The 24,838-nt window shown below is 38.2% G+C and overlaps 2 protein-coding genes and 1 pseudogene across 2 annotated transcripts in view; 1 reads left to right on the forward strand and 2 right to left on the reverse strand.

The window, feature by feature from the left end:
* Positions 1-14,675, forward strand: part of LOC144647421 (uncharacterized) — a 38,398-nt gene extending 23,723 nt beyond the window's left edge. Inside the window, exons 20-37 of the mRNA XM_078507221.1 lie at positions 370-601; positions 1,581-1,611; positions 2,591-2,730; positions 3,083-3,186; positions 3,602-3,745; positions 3,953-4,148; positions 4,700-4,848; positions 5,018-5,212; positions 6,085-6,242; positions 7,105-7,222; positions 7,510-7,599; positions 7,991-8,086; positions 9,181-9,270; positions 9,851-10,003; positions 10,592-10,844; positions 11,433-11,602; positions 11,797-12,732; positions 14,132-14,675. Of these exons, the coding sequence (XP_078363347.1) occupies positions 370-601; positions 1,581-1,611; positions 2,591-2,730; positions 3,083-3,186; positions 3,602-3,745; positions 3,953-4,148; positions 4,700-4,848; positions 5,018-5,212; positions 6,085-6,242; positions 7,105-7,222; positions 7,510-7,599; positions 7,991-8,086; positions 9,181-9,270; positions 9,851-10,003; positions 10,592-10,844; positions 11,433-11,602; positions 11,797-12,732; positions 14,132-14,415 (3,539 nt within the window). The 3' untranslated portion in view covers positions 14,416-14,675. The remainder of the gene's footprint in view (positions 1-369; positions 602-1,580; positions 1,612-2,590; positions 2,731-3,082; positions 3,187-3,601; positions 3,746-3,952; positions 4,149-4,699; positions 4,849-5,017; positions 5,213-6,084; positions 6,243-7,104; positions 7,223-7,509; positions 7,600-7,990; positions 8,087-9,180; positions 9,271-9,850; positions 10,004-10,591; positions 10,845-11,432; positions 11,603-11,796; positions 12,733-14,131) is intronic.
* An 885-nt stretch (positions 14,676-15,560) lies between these two features.
* LOC144647620 (5S ribosomal RNA) lies at positions 15,561-15,684 on the reverse strand (annotated as a pseudogene).
* Positions 15,685-16,480: 796 nt separating this feature from the next.
* Positions 16,481-24,813, reverse strand: LOC144647429 (dynein regulatory complex subunit 2-like). The gene is made up of 15 exons (XM_078507234.1): positions 24,608-24,813; positions 23,630-23,711; positions 22,890-23,060; positions 22,526-22,610; positions 21,885-22,023; positions 21,444-21,518; positions 21,240-21,362; positions 19,903-19,980; positions 19,397-19,467; positions 18,807-18,876; positions 18,177-18,329; positions 17,978-18,028; positions 17,580-17,673; positions 17,247-17,319; positions 16,481-16,704 (listed from the first exon to the last, which is right to left on the reverse strand). The coding sequence occupies exons 1-15, from the start codon at positions 24,749-24,751 to the stop codon at positions 16,617-16,619; spliced, it is 1,497 nt and encodes a 498-aa protein (XP_078363360.1). The 5' UTR covers positions 24,752-24,813; the 3' UTR covers positions 16,481-16,616.
* Positions 24,814-24,838: the final 25 nt, after the last annotated feature.

Genomic DNA, 24,838 nt, shown 5'->3' on the forward strand with positions numbered 1-24,838 from the left:
AGTTAAAAAACACAACAACGGCTGCAACGAAGTTGAAAACGCAGATAAGCATCATAAGAACCAAAACTTTTATGAAACGTCAAACTAGGTATTTCCCAACACAAAACTCAACGCACGTGTTTCTGAAAGGCGATCTATCTAAAGAGTCGCTGATATTTAACCTTGGGCACTAAATTTCGTAACAATGGATTATGTGACTCACGTTAAAACACAAGTAAATAATCCTTTTCCGTCTTTTTATATTTCTACTCGTGCTTCACGCAAAATGGTCGGTAGATCTCTAAGAGATCTTTGATTTCATTTAAAAGCGATTTTGTCATCTTCGATTCATCAGGTTTAAATTTTACCTCTTATGTCTTTTTGTTTCAGTTGGAAAAGTTACTAAAGTTGTGGACCTTTCTCTGTCTATATTTGCGAGTGCACCACTTAAAGTGGGAATCTCAGTGGGTCACCCTGCCAAAGACTGCCCAAGAGGAACACCAGCCGAGCTTAGCAGTTATTATGGGTTATCCGACTTGATTTGTGGTGTCTCAGTTGGATTCATTGGAAAGCAATTTGGCCTGGAATTCCCAACTGGATATTCTCGTATGATAAGCTCCAGGTATTTTTTTTACCTTTGCACAGTATGGCGAAAAACTCATAAAAGTTCTTTACAATAGTAACAACGTGTATTGTTCTTAGTTTTGTGGCCCGTGCGCTGCAATATAGCGAGTTATCATAATGAGTTCACAGCAATGAACAGCGCACGTTGTTGTCGTACATTATCGACTCGAATGACCTTCGGAAGCAACTAGTAAACCTGCAATGTCGTGTACAAGTTTTCACTGCGGATATACAGATTCAGAAGGAAGGTTAACTTGGTTTACTGAAGTCTTCTTTCGTTATGACATAAAAGAGGTCATGATGTATCACAAGGTTATAAAATCGGTGCGCTCCTCTACTTTTACTTGGACACAAAGGGACATTAACTGCAATTTTAACTTTAAGAGCTTGAAACGTCACCGTAAACAGTGCTCTACCAGTAAAAAGACAATTATGACATAATTCCATCATCCCTCAATATCCCTGACAAGTTCAGGAGTCGATGCTTTAAATTCATAGAATTAAAGCTTTATAAGATAACCCCTGCTCTAGATATTTTGTAAATGAGTTTAAGTAATGGTACTGGGCAACCTTATGTATACACTTACCATGGCAACGGTAAGTTAGCCCCAGTGAGATGCGTTGACCGTCTTTTCTTTTTGGTCACCGTATTTTCTCGCGAAAACGCCCCCGGCGTTTATTTCAAACTTAGCATGGTGGAACCGGCGTTTATTTTAGTCCTGCAGTTTGTTCAAGCCCGGTGTTCATCAATCAAGGGATTTTGTTCATTAGTTTTGATGAAATTGTATCTTGCTTGCATACTTACAGCTGATTTTTCGTCAAATAAATATGTGAGGGACCTAATTTCAACTCCACCTTGGAGATCCGGCGTTTAATCGAGAAAATACGGTATTTTAGAAAATTTCCTTTATTCATACAACTTATCTATTAATTCTTACCAGCTATTGTCTTTACTTACTTACTTTTCTCTATTTCAGTTATTGTATCTGTCCAGTTCCCAGAGAAAAGGTAAAATTACAGCAGTAATCATGTAAAATAACAAAGTTCTCAAATCTGATTGGTTTGTAGCACCTATAGTTTGATAATAACTATAGCAAGAGTACAATTTCTTCTTAAATATCAATATCAATGTCCAGCTGACGGGTTACGAAAATAAAGAAAATTATTGTGAAAGTATTGACTGAAAAATAATGCGCCACCAGCAGCAGTGAATGAGATGTAGTGCAAACCAGATACCAGTATGACTGTTTTTAGATGCGAGGTGAAAAGCCTTAGATTGAGAAAAGAATATTGGGGCGCTCATTGGAAGGAGGGCGCTTAATCGAATCATTACGGTACGCAACACTTTCTCGTGGTATACCATAAAGGCGAGTGTATATACCGCGAAAACACAAGTGGCAAGCGGGATATTCCATGTTATTAAAAATAAGCTGTGATATATTGCACTTCCTGCGTTTTGATTGGTTAACAGGCAATGGTATATGAGCTCATATACCATTGACCACAAATATGGTAGCCGATACGCGTCAACGAAAACAGCTTGGGAGCTAAAATATTGCAATTCTTTGGGCGTTTTTAATAAAACAATTATTTCACTCGCGCTTGTTGGATATGAGATAGTTATAGCTTCGCGCCTCGTTGGCTATCCACCATCTCATATCCAACGCGCGCTCGTGGAATAATTGTTAAGTATACCACTCGAAAGTGTTGCATAACTAGTATATATCTTCATTATTTACACTGGTGTTTTACGAAAGCACGAAGTGACCATCTCCCAGGAGGCTTGACAGTACAGTTGATAGAGTAATACACGGGTATCGCAGGGGCCATGGGTTCTAATCCCGTTCAAGCTTTTTAACTGGCTTTCTTTTCTCAATCTAAACCTGCGTACATAACTGCGTTGGTTACATGATATTTTATATTTACTTTAATAAAACCTGAGCTGTCCTTACCTTTTTAAGAACTGTCGTTTTCTTTACAATACCAGTATTGCGTGGGACCTACACCAGGACCCAATGCAACACCGAGTAACAAACCGTACAAAGATGATTATAAACGACCTGACAACAACAACAACAACAGTGGTCATAAAGGAACAGGAGGTGCAACTGGTCACGGTGGAGCTAGGTAAGCAGGCATTTTATTTTTTCATAACAATTCAGATGAAAGCAACTCTGGAAATTCAAAGAAAGGGGTAGGATAGGGGTAGATTACATGATCTCTTTCTCTCTTTTTCTCCAAAGTTTTGCCTCTTAGAAAATTTTTTTACAAAAGACGCGCCAATCTATAAACTTATAACAAGTAAAGGATTCAGATTGCTGTAGGAAAAGAAACCAGTAGCACGCACTCCACTCTTTAATGCACTGACGTTTCTCGTCCTTCTAAAATGTCAGTTCTATTTTTTGAATAAAATTAGAAGAGACAATTTTTTTATACGATAGCATACTGCGAGGAACAGTTTTGATTTTATTCTTCATAGCGGTGTCAAAATACCTGGACCCCCGTGCGGAAAAGAGCCTTGTTGTGCTGGAAATAGAAAAGGACCCGGATGTACACAACCTGATTTGTGGAGGCCTTCGCAAGGTAGGAATCTTTACAGCACCACCAAAGATTTGGCTAGTAAAGAGCAAAATAAAAGTAGCTCAGTAACACAAACTGCGCACTGACAACTCCTACATAACAAGCTAGTAAGCTCAGTACTGTAAACGCTCCCTACCCCACCCTAACCCATTTATCGGCCAGTTTAGTCTTTTGACCAGATTGCTCTTCTCAACAAGGAAATAAATTTAATATTTATCAGCGTTACCAGTTATCGTATTATTATTCTCTGTTACTGATTAACCTGTTTTATATTGCTAAAAAACTAAGGTTTTACTTTTAGGTTTTACTTTTCGACAAAACCTCGCCATATTTTGTAGTACGTAGGAGGAAATTTAATCTTGTCTGGTATAAATATTTGTCAAGAAAAACCTGCTTAATCGTGGCATATGTTTAACAGGTAGTTCTTGTTCGGGAAATGGAATACCTCAGAGCACGTCAGACTGTGGAGCGTCTTGTCGCTGCTCAGGAGGCTGGGGCGGACCATTTTGTGACAGAGCCTCTGCATCCGGTGGAGGGGACCCACACTTGGCAACTTTAGATGGTTGGTAGATGCTTCAAGTACGCTTTGGAAATCATCATACACAATATATGAGCTACTAATGTAATAACTGAGGTTGAGACTTAACTTATCCCGATTGTTTTCTTTATCCAGAGCTAGGTCTTGGAGTGATAACTCTGCAGTTTGTACTCAGTCAGTCATATTTCTTTTATTCGCATCAAGAAAACATTTTCTTTTCATCCCTTCTAGGTGTTAAGTACGACTTTTTCGGCATTGGAGAATTCTGGGGATGCAAAAGTCAACATAATGACTTTGGACTTCAATTTCGTTTCTTCTACTATAAGCAAGCCTCGCTGATCGGAGGTGTGGCACTCAAAGCTGGGAGGAGCATAGTGACAGTTATGACAGTTAAGGCGCAGAGTTCTCTTGTTCCTCCCATCGTGAGGTAGGTGTTCAGCATGGAGATGTTATGATTACTTTTTCATGACGTACTCTTGTCGATTTTTCACATGATTTTGTTATTTCAGAAAACAAACCATTATCACAGGTGTCCGAACATACATAGTTGATCTTGTAGATGATGTACTTTCTTGACAAATAACAGAAACGTTTTTGGACAGGGTAGCGTGTATTGTTCAATTGTCGTTTACTTGTTCCGAATTATCCGTAATTTATCGATAGTGAATAGAACATTTTGTACTGCATTATTGGTAATTTCATCGGTGGCACGGTTAGAAAAGCTACTTATCAACACTGCTGAACCCATAGCTGATAACGCAATCAGAGAGAGAAAAAAAGAGAGGCCATTTTACTTTTCTCAGAAGAGATCAGAGGTGAATAGCAGTTTGAGTAGCCAATCAGAGCGCATGAAGAGTATATTGAGTTTCGCTATACTTTTGTGCATAAAATTATACCTTACCTTACAGTTATTGTTGTTGTTCGTCGAAATTAACTTTCTTTGTTAACAGTGTTTAAAAATTTTGGTATTTGCGACAGAATTGATGGCAATCTATTAAATGTTACCACCGCTGCATCTGAGACTGTTGAAATCAACAACGGCACTGTTTTATTAGATCGGCAAATACGGTTTGCCTCTGAATCTGACGACAACGTTGTTGTACTGATTTCACTGCAATATGAATCAGGTAAGTATACTGATATATAGTTAGAGTAGTGAGCATTTTAAGTTTTCAGGATTGTTGTTGTTGTTCTTCTTCTCGGTAAACCTTTCACTGCCTGTTGACATTTGATCAGTTTAATATTGTGTACTGGGTTCGACGTTTTAACCGGCTTTGACCCGCTTGCCATTCGTAGGTGTTACAGTAACCCTTGACGTTCGACATAGTCACGTGATGAAGAGGCAGTATCTAAATGTTTTATATTCACCAACTGCTGCATACAAAGGTCATACCGAGGGACTGTGTGGCTTCATGGATAATAATAAAACAAACGACTTCATGGGCCCAGATGGGACCCTTTACAGTGACGCTGTTCAGTTCGCCGAATCATGTAAGCCCCGTTGTTTTTTTACAGTGAGCAAATTTTAGAATAGGTTGTCAAGGAAAGAAAGGCGTGGGAAAACGTATCTTCAAAACAGGATCTCCTTAACCTTTTATTATCCAAGAATGCTCCACATCTGTTGACAATATATTGTCAAGCAAATACCAACCAGAGAAATCCGAAAAAAATTGTAGCAATTAGTCAGGAAAGTAAATGTTTTGATCATACAACATATCAAGCCTAAATGTTACCAGTCTACATAGTATTCTAGGATGGCGTGGTGGTCTAAAGGTTGGCGTGTTGGACGCGAGCTCCAGATCGAATAGTCCGACTGGGGTTGGGGTTTCGTGTTCTTGTACAAGACTCTCAACTCCCAAGATGCCTCTCTCCGCCCACTGTGGAAAACAACCTGACAAAATGGTGGGGACGGGGTAGTGGGTACCTGCCGGATTGACTAGCATTTTGCACAATTGTTCTGAATAAATATATTTATTTATAACTTTTTCGATAAATGCTTTGAATATTTCAATCCGCACACACTGCCTAATATTGCTATGCTCCACAAGCCGGGCTGGAATTATGATCTATATGCTTTCTTGGCGATTTGCTTTCTATAAGAGATTTGCTATCATCGGTTACAGAAACGTTCCTGAGTTCCCTTTAGTTAAATAACAGCCTACTGTTTATCGGTGTTTAGCAGTCGAAACCTGATAAAACATTTGTATATATTTTCGTCGTCTGTCTACTCGGTTAAGAAATGATGTTACGAAGAAAAATAGATACGTTTCACTTTGGAGCCTGTCAACACGGTAAATAGCTATCACACACAAAAAAGAACTGTTCAATCTAAATGTACCTGTAACCGGTTTTTTGCTTACTAGGGAGGATCAAGGATTATCATAATGGATCTGGAACACGGGATTCTTGGTCATGGAAGTCATCCAACTTTTATCATGAAGATACAATGGACTTGTCATATACTGATCCGTCGTTCGTCCCTGTTTACTCACTGCATGACATCCCAGAGTCTCTTATAGAGGTAAGCCAGGCTATGACAAACGCGATCACGGCTTAAGATTGGACTTATAGTTTTGTCAAGTACAGTTTGATTAGTTTGGTGTTTGACGACACTGTTACCAGCTATGAGTTGGTCATTGACTACAAGCCCGAGTTTCTTTAAGATCAGAAGTTTATACGATAAAGTCCAACTTTAGACCTCAACGTCGCTAAGAAGTGGGAAGGATTTTGATGTTGTCCAGCCCCCTATCTATCTGCGTATAGCTCCCGCGTATGGTTCGCGCAAAGCAACTCGATAATTGTACGTACCCGCGCAGGATACAGTTAATGCATTTTTTGTAATTTTTGTTGCTATTATCAAAACATGTCAAATGACTGATGCTTAGTGAAGTTAGACCTGAACAATCGAGATCCAATGAAAAACAAGGGCCTCGTCCACAGTAGCGCCTTTTCGAAAATTTATGTTTGCTAAACGTCCCTATTTTACCGAAACCCCATCTGTGCACACCATCGTTTTCGCAACGTTTTCTCTTTCCAACTAATAAGTTATTGCCGGATTAAGAATACGTCGCCCAAAAACGCTACGACAATTATCTGCGCATGGGACAAATAGAGCTTAATAGATGAATGAGGCATCCGTTTTCACCCATCATCATCATCGATCCTTTTCGCGCCATTTGACGCATAAGGCCTCATCCGTTTTCACCCGGTCGGTGCACGCTAAATGTTTTCAAAACGTCTCGTTTTCAAATTTCTTCACTCTGGAGTTTTCAAATATATGCGCTTGCGATGAAAACCTCAGTGTTCGGCGAAAACGCATCTAAATAATTCGTTTTCAGTCAACCCTAAACGCATAAGTGATCTCATATCCTTTAATTGTATAGATAGCAGCAAGCAGTTGTAAGTCTCTTGGAATTTTAGACGATGATTTGCAGAGCTGCATTTTTGATGTTGCCGTAACTAACGACACAAGTTTCACTGATCAAGAAGGCTTTAAACGAGGTACGCTAAGTGGTTTCTTCGTTTTTCACTCGTAAAATGGCTTTACCCCTTCCACGTTGTAAGTATGAGGCTAATCTCACTCAGATCTTCACTCCTTCCTTCCTCCGCTCCTTCGCTTCCTGTTAAACCTTTGTAAATCTGCTGACTTGGGCATAACGCTTATGCGTCAAGATTGCACATCTGTGATGAGGGCTCCAGGACACTGGGCTCGAGATAGAGTTAAACTTTATACTTTTTCAAATCATTTAAAGAAAGAATTGTTTAATGGAATACGTTTCCTGCATCAGAGTGTCCAAACCAATGTTCTGGTAAGGGAAGATGTGTCAATGGAACTTGTAGATGCATCGATGGATGGACGGGAGACAGCTGTGATCAAGGTACCGCTAACTTAATCTTTGATTTCGATTTACGTAGCTTATTATCTGTGGTCACGTCGTCGAAAAGCTTAGCCATACTAGTGACTGTTCACGAAAAATATCATTCAAGAAGGAAAACAAGTAAGATTTTTTAGTGCACTTTAAATTTTTGGACTTGTTTCCTTATCAGTGTTCGCCTAATTGCCTCGTGAGTAAACAACGACTTCCGCTGTTGTCTTTGCTTCTGAGGAAAGAGGCGTTCCCAATGGCATTGGAGATCAATCACCTTAACCCTATCTTCCCTATTACTAAAACGTATAGTTCCTTGAGTCAAGTTAACTATTTCTGTGTTGTCTGTATGCTCTCAAAATTCCTGCGAGGGCATCATGGTCAAAGTTTTTTTTATCGGTAGGTACTTGTCTTAACTGTTCAACCATCCATGGCAAATGCATCAAAGGGTTCTGTGAATGTGACTTGGGCTGGGAAGGACGAAGCTGCGAAAAGAAAGGTTGGAAGTCTAAATCTCTAAAATTTATAGTTATTGCACCCTACTGTATATATTACGTGGGCATGACGCGTTTCGTTCAGTTGTGTTCGTCTGCGTTCCTTGGTAATGAAAGAATGAGTGTGTGTTTATACCAATTGGAACAATACTTATCAATAGTTAGATGAGTTTCTCATATGATCGCCCCGATCGCCTGGTATGAGCAAAGACCTACGAAATACAATCATTTTAGACTAAGATCCAGCACAATGACAGCCTTCAATAAAAGAGCAAAACTTGTGACCTCCATTCTTCTCAGTAAAGAAGAAGGAAAAGAGAAGCTAGAAGGATAGATAACGGGCGATTCAAGCGATCGTCATCGCCCCAACTGCCGCAGACCTTAGCGTTCGTCTGTGCATTGTTATCAGATAACCGCCCCGATCGCAAGAAAACTTTTTGAAGCGACAGAGGCGATAAAAACGATCGGGGCGATTATATGAGAACCAGAGTAAAAACCTAACTTGAGATGACTGCCATTGCGCATATATTTAGAGGGTAAGAAACAAAATTACTCACACTTGGTTTAACCACGTGGTTCGCTGATGCATACTGACCTGTGAAGTTTTGGTCGGGGCCGCTATGATCGATTATTTCTGTCATGTTTTTTGCCCGAACTGACTTGAGCAATGCCCCCATTTTACTTGCCTCCAGCTAGAAAGCATTAAACCTTGGAACTTTCATAGACCTGCTAACTCTCACGCATTTTACGTGAGTCATCGCACGCTTGCGGATCCAAAATGTTGACCTCAAGCATACAGGCCAATTTCTCACGCCTGACTGACACATTTCGATTTCTTACCCTTGAAACCCTTTAAATACAATTTCAATTTAAATATTAGCGTAAAATAATCCGGAAAATGGGCACTGCTATTCGTGTTTGAATGGACAACGAACGAAAAATTCCTGAAACGTTTCGCTTTGAATTCAGAGGACACCTATGTGAGCACATGGACCCCAACAGATTAATAAGCGTTCTTCTACGTCGAACGCAATTAATATTGTTATCATTTATTTCTACGTTAATGAATGTTCCTTCCCTGTTATGTTTATTTTCATAGCTACTTGTTCAAATGTCAACAACTGTACAAGTCCTATCCACGGTGCGTGCAAAACAACAGACGTATGTCAGTGCAACCCTGGATATATCGGTAATAATATCTTCATCTTATTATTTTTCGGTTTCTTTGTATGTTTATGGGTTCATTCAAATTTGCCACACTGTTGTTCCTCGTCAGAATAAGAAGGTTCCCAGAACTGACTACAAATTTTAAAAGATGAAACTAGAATGATGAACACAAAATGATTTTTTCCACATTTACAGTTGGAGTGTTTTAGTGTTCTCTACTGAATGCAATAAGAAAATAAAAATTGATCGGAATATATAGTTACAACATATATTAGAAAAAATACCTATTTTATTACGAAACTCAATGGCTGCATCTGACAGGGACTTGTGGTTGACCCATAACTTTAGATGAGTCATGAGAGTGGAAAGCAGGTCGAAAGTAATGTCAGTAATGCGCATTTGCTTTGATTTTGCACTGCAACGCACAATGATTGGTTTAAGAAACTCACGCCACTTTCGCACCCAATCAGAACTACCTAATGGTGATTGGCCAGAGTGATTACTCTGGGTTTGGTTTTTCGACAATCAGTTGAAAACCGCTCTATAATTATTATTACTTTCTCTATTTCTAACCGTAATATCCATTTGTATTAAACCTGTAGCCCGTGATTGCAGTATCATTCCAACCTGTCATAATGTGTCCAACTGTTCAGGCAATGGCCTCTGTGTTGATTTCGATGTCTGCAAGTGCGATAAAGGTTGGGCTGGAGAAAAATGTACACAATATTCCTGTGCAAACTTGGATTACTGCTCAGGTAAATTCGTCTCTTTTGCTTGATATACCGAATTTACGGTGTGATATACTTACATGTATCACGGTGGTGCTGGACTCTGTAAAAGAAAGGGAATATTAAAAGTACCACATTACATAAGCATTTCGTGACATTAATTAAATTTTCTCGTTATTAGCGATTTTTTAAGCTTTGCTTTTGCTGTTTTGCTCGTGTTTTTTCGAATATTGTGTTTCAGAACTTTTAACAGCATGTCAATAAAAAGTAAAGGAGACAAATAAGGTATCAGTTTATTTTAATCCGACTCCAAACATTCGGTCGGAATTTTTGAGTTCGCAAAAATAAATTCAATTTGTTTCTATTGAGCTGAAATCAGGACTGCCGTGTTTCAATACCAGCTAGTGGCGCAGGGTGGTACGTTAGAGGTTACTTAAAGCACCGGTAGAGTAGTAATAGTAACTTATTTAGACGAAAAACCAAACATCAGTAGTACAGCTGACAAATCGAGTGAAAATAACTTTAATCATTGAGAAGATATTATGCCATTCAGTAAGGAGAGTAAAGGGTTAAAGTGGTTCTATCAGTTCAACACTCTTTATTTCGCTTTACAAGGGCATGGCCGCTGTGTTGGATTTTATAAATGTGCCTGCAGTGATGGTTGGACCGGGGCCAGCTGCGCACTCCCTGACTGTGCAGCAGCCAATCAATGTTCAGGAAAAGGAGAGTGTGTGTCTACCAACTTGTGCCGCTGCTTCCCAGGATTCTTTGGGGCGAACTGCAGTGAGGTAGCTGGCTGCAGTCATCTTAGTAATTGCAGCGGACACGGAGTTTGCGTTATGCCCAAGGCAATGAATACATCGTGCAGGTAATGTCACGAAAACACAAACTGCAACTGCAAAATATGAAACAAAAGCACATGCATTTACGAACGACGGTCATAATAAACCGAGAAAAATCTTGCTCCTTGGTTGACTCCGGCTTTTTCTTTCACGCGAAGATACAGGGATTAAGCGAGACTCATCGAACTGAGACAAATTAAATTTAAGGAAGAGGTGTCACAATACCGAAACTTTAATTTGGTAGCCATTTTCTACGGCATAATTTAACATGTGGTATAACTCCAAATTTTCTTATTTCAATATAATCACACACTTAGACATCTCTAAAAGACGGTATGCAGTGGACATTTATTAAATCTTAAGAGTAGCGCCTATAGAAACTGTGTTTGCAACAACTTGTCATTTCGGAACGCAAGAAAGTAGATATTATGACTCCAAATGTTTTCTTACTTCTTGCTGGTTTTCCGTTGCAACATTCCCCTTTTTAACGAAAAAGTGAGATAAAAGAGAGGGAATTTTCTTTTCTTTAATCACTGAGTAGAAACTTGTTTTGTACTCTTTCTTTTGCAAACAAATTGAAAAGAAGAGCTATATATATTTATTTTACTTGTCAGGTGCTACGCTGGTTTTACTGGACCTAACTGCAGTCAACCCACTTGTACAGCAGTGAACAACTGCTCCGCGCAGGGTGTGTGTATAGATGCAAACTTATGCAAATGTGACATTGGATACAGTGGCGCCGACTGCAGCAACTTCTCATGTGAAGCTATTAACTTTTGTTCTGGTAACTATATTATTCTTTTTCTGTTTCTCTTTTACATATTTTCAATTTAAAGAAAGACCAACTGTTTTTATATAAAGATAGATTCTTGATCCTGTTCCCGTGTCTGTTTCCCTTTACCGTTCTCTTTCCCGTTCCTGATAGCTCCTGTTCACGTTCTCTGTTCTTCATGTTATAACCGCTTGGCTATTTCTTAGGGCACGGAGAATGTGTTGGTTATGATCTCTGCCGCTGCAATTCTTCCTGGTCGGGTGCAGCATGCAGCATTCCAGATTGTAGTGCTGTAAATAACTGCTCTGGTCAAGGAGACTGTATTCTTCCAGACACATGTGCATGTTATCCATCTTTTGACGGTAAATACTGCGATCAGAAGGTAGACAAGAATGCCTATACACCCAAGTTTGACCGACCATTTTATAACGCCACAATTAAGGAAAATTCTCCTGTTGGAACAGTCATTTTGCAAGTACACGCCAATGATACTGATTTAGGAAGAAATGGTGAAGTGTTTTATTCCATGGTTAGCGACAAAAGTGTCGGAAATATGTTCGTCGTTGATGGACAAACTGGAAAGGTTATCAACTCTCTGACGCACGATTTTGATTCTTTGGAAGCGGTATCGTTTAACGTAACCATTGTGGCTACCGATAATGGCCTTCCACAGAAATCGGCAAATACGATCGTACAGATTACAGTTACGGATGAAAATGACAACTGTCCGATGTTCACCGAACCCTCCTTCGGAAATCTAAATCTGCATGTTTCCTCAATAAATCCTGGCGACACCATGGTAATGGTTTCCGCCGTTGACTTGGATACTGGAATAAACAGCAAAATAAAATACAACATTTCGAACAACGATGCGTTTGCTATTCATCCGGAAAGTGGTATCGTGAGTGTAAAGTCAAATCCAACGCAAGGAGTGTACGACCTCAGAGTGACGGCAGAAGACAGTGGAAGTCCACCTTGTCTAACGGAGAAACTTCTAACTGTTGTGATTGGTGGCCTGGTAACAAACCGGCCACAGACAGACGCCTCCAGTCCCCAGCCCGCGTCAAGCGTCACATCCACCGAGCCTGAAACGCAAAGTAACTCGAGTCCTTCAGAGTTAACTGTGCCAACTACAAATGCAGGTATTTTTATGTAAGATATTCCGCGACAGGACCGAACATTCGATTTTTCTTTTATTTCGTCCAAAAGACTCTATTGGTTAACTAATTTAAAAAATATTTTTTTAAAGTTCCATCGAGTTTAATTTTTTGTGAAAATTTGAAATACCCTAAAGGAACCAAAAATGGCTGATGGAATTTACGCAAAGCAGAGCACTTTCAAGACGCCAGTACAGAAAGGAAAAAGCTTGCTTTGATTTCATTTTTACACAGTTTGTTATTTGTACTTTGATCATATAATATCATCAAATTTCATCTCGAAGTAAATGGGTTTTGTCTTCTTTTTAGCCGCTGAATATATATAGTTATTATGAAACGATTTACACACTAAATTTGACTAATTTTAGAGGGTCATAACTCTTTTAGTATACGTCTATCTTGACAAAAGAAAGTTCTAATTAAAGAGGTATGCTATGTGTTAACAATATCTAATTGGTTAGATTGGCATGTGGAAATTGAGCGCGCTAGACGAAAAACTATGAAGGGGCATTTTAAGCGAAAACTTCGATTTTTTAGGTCACTTTTTAAAACATAAGTACCATAAGAAAAATTATATGCCATTAAATATATCATGGCACGTGCTATTGGTCTAAACACGTCACGTGGTGCAGCCAAATCTGGGAAATATTTAACAATTATCTCGCGAAATCGCGCGGAATATTGGCAGAAACTTCAGGCAAGAAAAGTCAGAAAAAAATCAGACGATATTCTGTAAGACTGAACAGGATAATTGTTTTATTGTTTAACAAATTGTCAACGAAACGCATTTTACAGTTTGAAAAACTGTGGTTATGCAGCACTTTGGAAGATTTCAGATGAATCTTGCCAACCTAAGTATATCGGATGCCAACCTAAGTATACGGATGTACAGATAACCAGGACTTGATAACAAGGACTTTCTGACCCGACCATAAATCGGTCGTGCGAATTTGTTGAATAATAACAGATGTTGTTGTTCAACCAATTCGTGGTCTATGGTCAGAAAGTCATGATCGTTGTTCAGTGGGTTCAAATGATCACGTCTGTGGGTTTTGATTGGTAGATCCATTTTGTTGTTCCTTTTCAGGGACCGTTGATAGTCGCAGTGAAAGACGCAATCATTAAGCGTTCGCATGAGTTAGAAAAACGCAGTTACGATCGCATCGGCGAAGGTGAAATAAAGTAGAAGTTCTCAGAAGTGTTCAGCCACCTCAATTAAACTTTCTATTGCCGGATTTGTAGTTATTTTTGTTTTCTCCGTTATGAAAGGATGGTCCATGCCTAACTGTTTTATAGATGTATTCCTTTACTTCCCTGGAATAGTTTGATCTCACCAGATGTTTGTTTGCTATTTTTTTTTTTTATTTCTTGTTCTTCTGTGAAGGTACCAGTGACGGTTTTAATAGCAAGACCCCTGATGCATCGTCGAGCCTCGTACCAACAGAAGCCACTGCAGCGTCTCAGGTTAACCAAAAGTACGTGGTCATTGGCTGTTCGGCTTTTGGAGGAGTACTGGCACTACTGATCATAACCTTGATCATTAAAAAGATTGCTTCTAGAGCTAAAGTCACTCCGTCCTCGTCTGTTAACAATCCACAACAGGATAGTACCTCGCAAGAAGATGGAAACCTTCCTTTAGAGCTGTTGGCGCTGCCCAGAAAAACGTGAACTTTGCGCTTAATGTAAACAACATTGACTTGTAGCTGTTTTTGCCAATGCTTTAGAGTTTGTTAAATAGCGATAATTTAGCGGAATGTTTTGTTATGTGGTTATACAGCTAGGTATTCTAGTCACGTCAGCATTGTTTTCACAACGATTCAGCAATGGCTGTTCAACTTCAACTTTTATGTTTTTAAAAAAAAAATTGTATTTAGAAAAACAGTTTACAAGAGTGCTTCCCCCCCGCGGTACTAGTTACAACTAATCAAGGCGGGGGCAAGAGTTATAATAAAAACAACGTTTACACACAATTATACAATAGGAAAAAAAGAGAAAGAAGATTAAAAAACTATGAATAAATAATTAACTAATTAGTGAAGAAGGATAATGGCTATGTTTATTGTAGGCACAGTAAAGCTTTCAGCTGGTAAACCGATGATCAGTTTTTCATTCTGAAACTGAAATTCTGAATGGCTTACCAGCATTAAAACTGGACATCTATGCATGTCATTTTCTATTGGATATCTGAAAACCAGACAGAGAAATATGAAATGGGTACCGTAACCTTAAAAGCGTTTTCGCAAAATATTCAGTTTAAGTTGCACTTTTTCTAAGTTGTCCGTCTAGTATGGGTCTCTGGTACAATACAATACAACACACAGTACAGCACCAGCTATTAAAGGCTAGTCACGGTATGATACCATTCTTGAAATTTGATTGGTTTACAGGTCTGGTAGGTGTACACATCAGCGAGAACAGCCAGAGAGCTCAAATACAGAATTCTTTGGGTGTTTCTTATATTAAAAAAAGCAATTAGTATTCCACTCGCGCTTGTTGGGTACATGCCACTAAAACATTGCATGACCAGTACGTAGGACTGTGTTTGGTTATGTAGGTCCTATTTCCCTACGTACATGTTGTGGTTCAATTATGCTCTTGGTTCAATGTGGTATATTTGTCTGAGCTCCTAGCGTGCAAGCAGTTTTCCTTTATCGTAACATAAAGACACAGATCAGAACTAAAACTTGACGTTACAAAGGTAAACTTTCCATGGGCGCGAGCTGAAAGCACCAGTCGTTGTCGCAAAGATTAAAAAAAAATGATAGATGCACGATGAAAGGGAAAATGTCAACTAATTAATAAACTGTCTAAAACGTCGACAACACGAGGTATTCCCAAGAGGTCACCCAGCCAAGTACTAACCCCGCCCTACAGGACTTGACTTCGATGAGCGGACTGGACGAGAACCGGTACTTTCCCTGCGACGTAGGCGAGGACGAAGGAAACACATGAAGGGTTGCTTCAATAACGCGTACCCTCTCAAAGCCATTCATTCATGTTTCATTCTTCTCCTGATATGGTTACGACTACATAAGGGTGAAAACCGGGGACTATTTGGCTTTTTTCAGCTTCAAGCGTGCAAGCAAGTGTTCTTTTTCGTAGGCGCAACGAAAAGACGCAGAACACAACTAAAACTTCGTCACAAAGGTAAACTTTATAAGGGCGCGAGCTCGAAGCATAAGCCGCAGTCGCAAAGATTTAAAAAAACAAACAAAACTTGTTGAAAGAAAATATCAACCAAGTCAAAAACTGTCTCAAAAGTCTATAAAACGTGGTATTCCCAAGCGCTCCCCTAGCCAAGTACTCACCCCTAACCTGCGAGCAGGCTCTCTGCGCGAAAAAAAAAAGGAAAAGGAAAAGAAAAGGATCCGGAAAAGGAGAGAGAAGAACACAACTAACACCTGACGTCACAAAGGTAAACTTTCTATGGGCGCGCAGCTCAAAGCACCATTCGGTGTTGCAAAGATTGAAAAAAATTAATTAAACTTTGTGATAATACAGGTGATTTCTTTGTTCTGGTGTATGGTAATATACGATAATGAATAAAAAAAGAGGAAAACGTCAGATGGTACCAAGGAAAATCTGAACCACCATTTTTTTATATAGACTAGGGGCGTGTATTGCTATGTGCCTATGTACGCTAGGTATGCTATGCAGGGTGCTGCCAAGAAGGGCGATTTGAGACTCGCCGTGTTGTTGCTTTTAACAAAAAACAATAAAGATAGACAGCAGCTCTAACATTTGTCTGTGTTTACTTTTATTTCGAATCAGAAATTACACAAAATTGCACTTTCTTTACTAAAATCAAAGCTATTTACATTTTTACAATGCTTATGCTGAATATGATCTCTCTCATATTCATTATACGTTTATATGGCGTGCTTAACCACATGAGCGGCTTCAACCACAGTTGGACCTGATCGTTTAACTCGAGGATCAGACACTGGTACAGCCAACCTGACAGGGGGAGGGAGGGTGGATACGTTAGTACTACCAAGAGGAAGGGAAGGGATGTAGAAGTTAATTTCGTTCTGGACGCATTCAAGAAGTGATAAGGCATACAAAATAATGGGTCTTTAAGACAATAGTTGTTCCCGAAGCGAGGCAGGAGGTCCTGCATGCGAGGTCTATGATTTGGAACACGAGAAAAGTATCACTGACGTATAAAATAAGAACTGCTGAACGTTTCAACAACTTTTTCTTAGTCTTTAGGTTATGACGAGAGAAGTGAATTTAAATTCAATCCCAAGGTTAGTTTTTTAAATATTCCTTCCTTGTAAGCCTTGGGGAATGGTAAATACCCGATTCCCTCTATAGCGCGCGCCTGCAGGGAATCACGGTAGTTGTATTCATCAAACCATGTGCGAGACTCAGCAACTTGCATCGTTGCTAAGTCTCGCGCATGGCTTAATGAATACAACTACTGTGATTCCCTGCAGGCGCGCGCTTTAGAGGGAATCGGGTATTGTGCAGAGTAAAGTGGTTCCTAGCAAGCTTACCTGACATTAGTTTTACTATTGACAATAAACAGTGGGTTGTACTGACTGAGGATCTCATCATTAACGGAAATACCTAAAAATCAAGATAAATTTTAAATGTTAGAATAAAAAGGGCTCCATTGCAGATGCTGTCGATTTATAGTTTATCACGCCTGAATTGGACAACAATAAAACATTAAAAGAAAAAATAGCAGTAGCATTCAAATAAATTTTAACGACAAACAGCTTGTGTATAAATGCAAAAATCAAACTTAATTGTTACAAGCCATGATGACATTTTGTAAAAGCAAAGTGCTAACAATAACTTACAGGAAGCCATGTTACTGCACTTACCATCTAAGTACTGCTTGAGAACAGCCCTGAGTTGTTGATTTTCTTGAAGAAGTGTGTGTTTCTCTTTATCAAGAGCTAACTTGTCGAGTAAAACCTACCAATTCAGGTCAAGAGATAAAATAATGAATTAGCATATTACAACAAGGCAATAGTCTTTGCTCTTAAGATTTTACTTAATGTCTTGCGGCTTATTTGGGTGAGGTGTGTTATTTTTAGGAGTTTTTTTGGAAGTCTTTGGTCTGGTTCAAATTTTCATGTGCCGAAGCTAATACCCCAAGCTGTTAAGTACATGGAGAGATTGACATTTGAATGAGCAGTCCTACACCGGTCCATTCAGTCAGCAAACACCTTAAAACAATGAAAATAACCTGATTTTAAATATGTAACTCAATATTTACCTTGTTGTACCTCTTCCAAAAGTTCTCTAGTGAAGAATACTCATGTAGAATCTGAATAATAAAAAAATACCATTATGTAAGAGACAACATGGATGTATGGGTAAGTACATAATAAAAATTTTAAACCAAAGTCAGATTCAAATGACAACATATTTTTTTCATTAAACTAGTTGCTTCAGTAGGGATTAGGGTAGTTTACCTCAGCCAGTGGTTCAGAGGGAGCCTCTTGCATAGCAGCAGCCACATCATCATCTTCCTCTGGCGCCAGTGAAGATGCATAAAATGGTAACACCTTTTCTGCCTCTGTTTCCAGTTTCCGGCACATCTCAGCCAGCTTTAAAATACTTTCTCCCTGGTAAAAGAATCAGGAATTTCACAAACTTAAATCAATGGCAATTGATCTTTGCAGTTTGCAAACAAACATTCAGTAAATGCAGTTCTGTAAGAGGAACATAAAATGATTTCTGGAATGCAAAATCTCAGGATCGAAGAAAGATTTTGTCCCTAATTTGTTTTGACCTGAGCTTGCTTTGGGCCTGAGTATTTATCGTAGTGTGAAAAATAGAAAAAATAAAGTGTTGGTTGAACGGAAATTCTTCTTCTTCAAATTACTTTGAAAATAAATAAAATATGTTTTACAACCTGTTCGAGTGGACATGTTGTGTCGAGGCAACAAACAGAGTTGCCAGAGGAAAAATGTATCCCATAAGTTCACTCAAGGGGCAGCTGCGGAAAGTTCTTGAGTGGAACAAGTTGTACAGATGGACAAAATTATTGTCAACTTGACAAAATCACCAGTCAACTGCAGTGCTTGTTTTCAGATATTTACCTTTTCATTTGTTCTCTTTAGCTCTTTTATGGCTGCATTGCTTTGAAGTGTCAGCTGGGTTAATTGTGATCTAAAAAATAAGAAAACAATGCTACATTTACACGTAGCTGTAACTGCTTTCTTTGGGATTAATTGGGCTTTGACGCTGTTACACAAGAGATAAAAAATTCTTGTACCACATGCATGTGGGCCATAATTATCATTATTTCATTCTGGGAAAATAACGGTCACAGATTGTCTAAAATTTCTCCATCTCTTAACAACCTGTAAGTATACTCTAGGTTATGCTTCAAATCTTGATAACAGGAAGTTCCAAGGGACTAGGAAAATGTGTTTGTTGTAACAGCCTGAGTTCTTTATTCCATGGGCATATTTCACTGACCGTGAATACAAACTTTGTCATCAGTTGGCATATTGTCAAGTGTCCCAAGGACATTTGGCCAAGATTGTAGCTAGCTATTAAAATAGTATTTGGAAGAAACAAAATTTTACCAAAGTTTGCATGAGAACCCTTTCACTCCTGCATAAACTCTTTGATACTTTTAATGTTTCTCTTGTGTTTGTGTTATTTTGTAGAAATCACACTGTACCTTTCCGAGTCTCTCATTTTGTTCATTTCAGCTTTCAGCTCATGAAATTGAGTGGCAACCACCTCCCTTTGCTAAAGAAAAAGGACAAGTGCCTCAATGTCAACATACTGTACTTATTTTCATTTTGCACACACCGTGCCCCAAGATTCGTTTTCCATTAGTGTACAAAAAAATTAATGTTCTCTTGACATAATCACCAATCTTTAATGAATGCACGAGGACATTAACTGCACCCTTATATTCAGATCAGGAGAAGATCATTGGACCAATCATACAACGTTCCCAACCATCTCACAGGATACTAATAATTTCTTAGGGCCAGTTTAAATAACAATTTCAAAGTTACTTACTTTGGTCAAACTATTTGATTGTGTCAACTGTTGTTTTAAGTAAAATAGAAATGATAATAAAGAATGCATGTATATAAAAACATATAAGCCGCTAAAACTTATATAAACCAGGGGGCTTATTTTATAAGCAGGATTCTTCTGGCATAGCAATCTCACCTCTTTGATAAGTCTGTTCCTTTCATCGCATTCTTTAGCATTGCTTGCCATTTTAGCTTTTAACTGTGAAATGTTGTCCTAAAAGGCAGGTAGGTTTGTTTGCGTAAATGTCTAATTGCACAAAATACATGACCATGCACCTGAAATCATGTATTAAATAAATCATGCACCCATCTAAAATAGTCACTGAAATGTCCAAAACATCAGACTGATCCATGTGCTATCTAAATGTCCTTGGCAGTAGCTGAGAGTCCATGGCATGAGTCACCCTTGATTTTGTAAGGCTGCCCTGGTGAAAAACCTCACAGGATCTTTGAGGACCTCTCAAGATCTTCAAAGACCTGCCAAAGATCCTTATTATAAGGATCTTTTACATAGAAGGATCCTTAAAATATCTTGAAATGATATTAAAGCTTTGTTATTTACAGATCTTGCAAGGATCTTTGCAGGGACCTTAATGGGTCTTTGGGAATTGTTTCAGGGACTTTGAAGATCTTTGAAGGGAGCTCAAGGAATTGAGACTTGAGAATCAATGTGCCAGGGACCTCAAGGATCTTTGAAGCAACCCTTAGGATCTTTATATGGACTTTGGGTGTTTTTGCAAGATCCTTGGAGTTCTTTGAGGAATTATGGGTGAGGATCCTTAAGATTGTTAAAAGATCCTGTGAGGTTTGTGTTTTCACCAGGGTGTGATGACACATAAAGTATTTTGCATACATGTCTCTGGTAGACATTTGTCTTATATAAAGTGCAAGCCATGGAAGAAAAAGTGACAGTTAGATAACTGTTATCATTCAATAATTCATCTCCATATATTCCATATATTTTAAGATAACAGCTTACTGTGGATGAGTACTGAGTTGCATAACAATATGGAACCATTCATTAATAAAATCGTTTTCAATTTTGCAAGCCTTATTTGTAAGGGATTTGTATTTGTATAAGTGGGGGGTGCGGTGGCATAATGGTTAGTGCGCCAGACTCTAAGATTGAGCGGTCCGGGTTCGAGACCTGGCCGGGGTCACTGTGTTGTGTTCTTGGGCAATTAAGACACAATACTCTCATAGTGCCTCTCTTCACCCAGGTGTATAAATGGGTACCGGCGAATTTACTGCTGGGGGGGGGGGGGGGTAACTTTTCGATGGACTAGCATTCCATCCAGGGGGGGAGTAGAAATATTCCTAGCCGCTTAATGCTACTGAAACCGGGATAAGCTCCGGCAGTTTGAGCCGCATGACTTGAGCAGGGCTTCCTTTTGATTTGTAAGCATAAGCTTTTAGTTTAGGTCTTTATTTCCCAGAAAGAGTGGTAAATACAAATATACTGATTTGTCTTACCTGTATTCTCTGTAGCTTTCTCATTTGGGTTTCTATTTCATAAGAACTCTTCTCATCTTTTGCTTTTAGATTTTCAAAAGCCAATTTTCTTTCCTCTGTTGTTTCATTGTAATTCTTGAGTGCCTATAAAAAAGTTATAATTAAACTACTGCACTGGTCATAACTTGACAAGAAGCAAACTCTGTTTTTAACTTTAGCTCTTACTTGTTGAAATTGTCTCCACAGATCCTCCACTGTACCTTCCAATTGTATTCTCAAAGCATGCTTTTCTTCAAGATTCTAAAAAAAGAGGATTTATAATTGGTTTGTTATGCCCTCAAAAAGCTAGAGAAGAAGATCAAAGCCCTCAAAAAGATAAAGTATAGGGGTAAGGGCATGCTTTAATAATATGCTTTTTTAACAGCAACCTCCCAAATCCAGGTCAACTCTTCTGGTCTCCTGAATGGGATACCAAATCTCCCAGATACAAAGTAAAGAGACTGAGAAATATTAGCATTTTTCACACATATTTTGACTGATTGTCTGGGAATTTTTTTAGACATAATTTTGAATGTCATCACTCTGTTGTGTGCTTTAATGAATATGGAAATAACAAAGCACAGTTTAAGGCTTGTTTATTTATTTGTTAAATTACTATGTATTTACTTTATTCTTTATTTCATCTCTAAGGCTTTGAAAATCTTGCTTAGCTTCATTTTCCAGTTCATTCCACTCTTCCTCCATTGCAAACATAATGTCCTGAATGTCATGCATCTCTCTTCTCTGCTGACTCACTATCTTCATTCTGAAAAAAATAATTTGATCCAATTATTTCTCACTTGCCAGTATGAATGAATAAAAGATGTTGAGATGCTATGTCATTGGGTGATGGCTCATTGTGTAGATGTTACAGGTGATCACAGGTCAAAATTAGCTTTTTTTTTTACTAGGCTTATTAGTAGAAAATTAAAATTGAAACACCTCCCCTCCCTCGCTGTGTCTGAACCTCATCACCATCTGCTAGTGTTGCCCCCCATAAGTATCATCTAATTCTTTTTTTTGTTTTACCTTTTTACTAACCTGCACGTCTAGGCAGGGGATGCCTGCCACCTCTTTAGGGCTGTATATTGTGAAGTTTGGTCTCACTTAGGGCATTAAGGATTGAACACTAATGTTTTTTACCATCAACATATTTTTCAGTGTTGCAAAGAAATCAAAAACAAAAACAAAAAGGCCTTCATAGTGCAGTGTTTCTTGGAAACATTTCAATTGGTTTTATGGTACCAAAAAGCCTCCCTTGCATTTACCTTTCTGTGTCAAATTCTTCTTTTAAGATCTCTTGTTCTTGATCATACTCATCTTGGGCCTCATGTAATCTTCTTTGTTGCAAATCTAGATAATTTGAAATTAAATTTTCTTGAGCAATTGTGTGAAGCAAAAGACATCTGGGACTAGGGCTTGAAAATGTTTAGAATGTTTTTTACAATATCTTTCCGAATTTTGTATAAGCTTGGGTTGTTTTCAAAAATCTTGACACTCCCAGAGTAAAAATGTCATGCCTTTGTGGGACTACAAGTTTTATGTGACTACATACAATAGCCTCATGATGTTACCGTGTATGACAGGAGCTACAATGATAAATATTTAATTAATAACCATTTTAATACACACCTATAAGCCTATCAACATTCTGTAAATGACTTCTGAGGGCCATTTGGTATTGTTCTTCAGCCTCTTCAATATCCTTCACCAAAGACTTGATTATAGCTTCTTTTCTGTCTATTACCCGTTCAAATGTCTGACTCAGTATCTCTATATCTTTCTTCAGCTCCTGGGATTTAGCTGTGAATTAGTTATTAAAATAAATATGAAACAAACATAATTTAGGGTGAAAATACAAAAATGCATGACTGTATAAAAACAAGGTGAAAAAACAATATTCGTACACTAGCAGCTGCAGGAAAACAAACTGTTGTGTTGTGTTGTATCATTATCATTGGTACACAAGTCATTGAAATAACTAATTGTCAACTAGTTGATTGATAAAGCACATTATTGTTCTCAACCTGAGTGAATTTGAAAAGCTATTTTAAATTTGAAAATATGACCCAAGATGTACAGTCTGTAAAATGTACAAAGCCATTCCACAGTGCTGACATAACCTATGTTTACTCGCTCACAATAATTTTTTTATTAACTTGTTCACTACTGCAAAAAATGTATTGTGTGATGCTAATTGGGAAGAAGAGGTTAAGTAACAAGCCTGTTAACCTTTGCTTTAAAAAGGTTGGATTTTTCCCTTTTGGAGGCAAAATAATTTGCAAGTTGGCAATTTAATCTCACTTCTTTCCCAAGATTACAGCTTAAACCTGGATTTCAAATAACCAGCCATTTTATTAGAAATCACATACCCTCTCTCATTATGACTCTCCATTGGTTTTGTAGCTTGTTAAGATTAAATTTTGTACTCTTCTCTTCCTTCATTAATTTATCCTAGGATAACAACAAAATAAAATAGTGATAATAATAATAATAATAATAATAATAATAATAATAATAATAATAATAAATATATCATGTTCAAATAAACACATGGGCTCTCAGAAACATGCGACATTGCGACACAGCTACCCCCCTTGGAAGGCCTCATTATACTACCTTATTGTTACTTACTTTCGCGGGAACTTAATTTCGCGAAAATGGAACGGGTATATTTCGCGGGACTTAATTTTAGCGATTTGGCCAAAAATACGTAATTAACATAAAAAATACAATAAAAAACGTTTGAGATAAATTTTCGCGGGTCTTTAATTTCGCGATTTTTTGAAAATCGCGAAAATTGCGAAAATTAAGTCCCGCGAAAATAGGTAACAATAAGGTACTATTCCGTGATTGGGTATAATGGGTGATGAATAACCAATGTTCAGGTGAACTGAACTGACTATTATCATTTTCTATCCACCAAGTGGAATGAGTCACTAGAATATTGTATTTCATTGTTTTTAAACAAAAATGTCAGTGTTCTAAATGAAAATTTTAATTATTGCATCTATTTATAAAAGAATGAAAGAAAGTGTATAAAAGCACGTCATATATATTTCTTTTCAAGGAATACTAAATCAATTTCCTCTAATGTTGCAGATTAATGATCAACGCAAATCAAAAATTGTGGGGTTGACCAAAATCTGCCAAAATTCACACAGCAAATTGAATTACTTTTCTAAAATGCTGTAATGGTTTTAAACGTAGTTTGAGGGTAAGTGTTTTGGTTCCATTGTTTAAATATTGTTGTGCCCATCGGGTTTTATCGGCCTCGAATATAGGCTGCCCGATGGTCATTTGAGGTAACGACAACCTCAGGCCACTACAAACACCACTTACGTACGTACCTTCAAAAACTGCGTCAACATATCTTCCTTTTTCTTCTTCATTTCTTCCTCTGCTAACCGTTTCTGTTCCATGTACAGCAGCTTCTCTTCTTCAGTCATCTTTGCAAGTTTTTTCTTGCCTGATTTCTTTTTCTTGGGAGGCATATTTCCTCTGAAATTGCACAAACACACAACTAAAGAAGATGGAGGTTGAACGAACGAGGGAAATAATGTTGCTATTGACAACAACTC

The sequence above is a fragment of the Oculina patagonica genome, chromosome 3 (assembly GCF_052425735.1).
Source record: "Oculina patagonica isolate OP01 chromosome 3, crgOcupat, whole genome shotgun sequence".
Taxonomy (NCBI): domain Eukaryota; kingdom Metazoa; phylum Cnidaria; class Anthozoa; order Scleractinia; family Oculinidae; genus Oculina; species Oculina patagonica.

Excerpts from the sequence above, each read along its gene's own strand:
- LOC144647429 (XM_078507234.1), bottom strand. The coding sequence starts at position 24,751 with ATGCCTCCCAAGAAAAAGAAATCAGGCAAGAAAAAACTTGCAAAGATG. Across the intron at positions 19,981-21,239 it reads GAAAGCTACAGAGAATACAG|GACAACATTTCACAGTTAAA; the intron begins GTAAGACAAATC and ends CCTGCCTTTTAG. Across the intron at positions 19,468-19,902 it reads GGAACAGACTTATCAAAGAG|CAAAGGGAGGTGGTTGCCAC; the intron begins GTGAGATTGCTA and ends CTTTTTCTTTAG.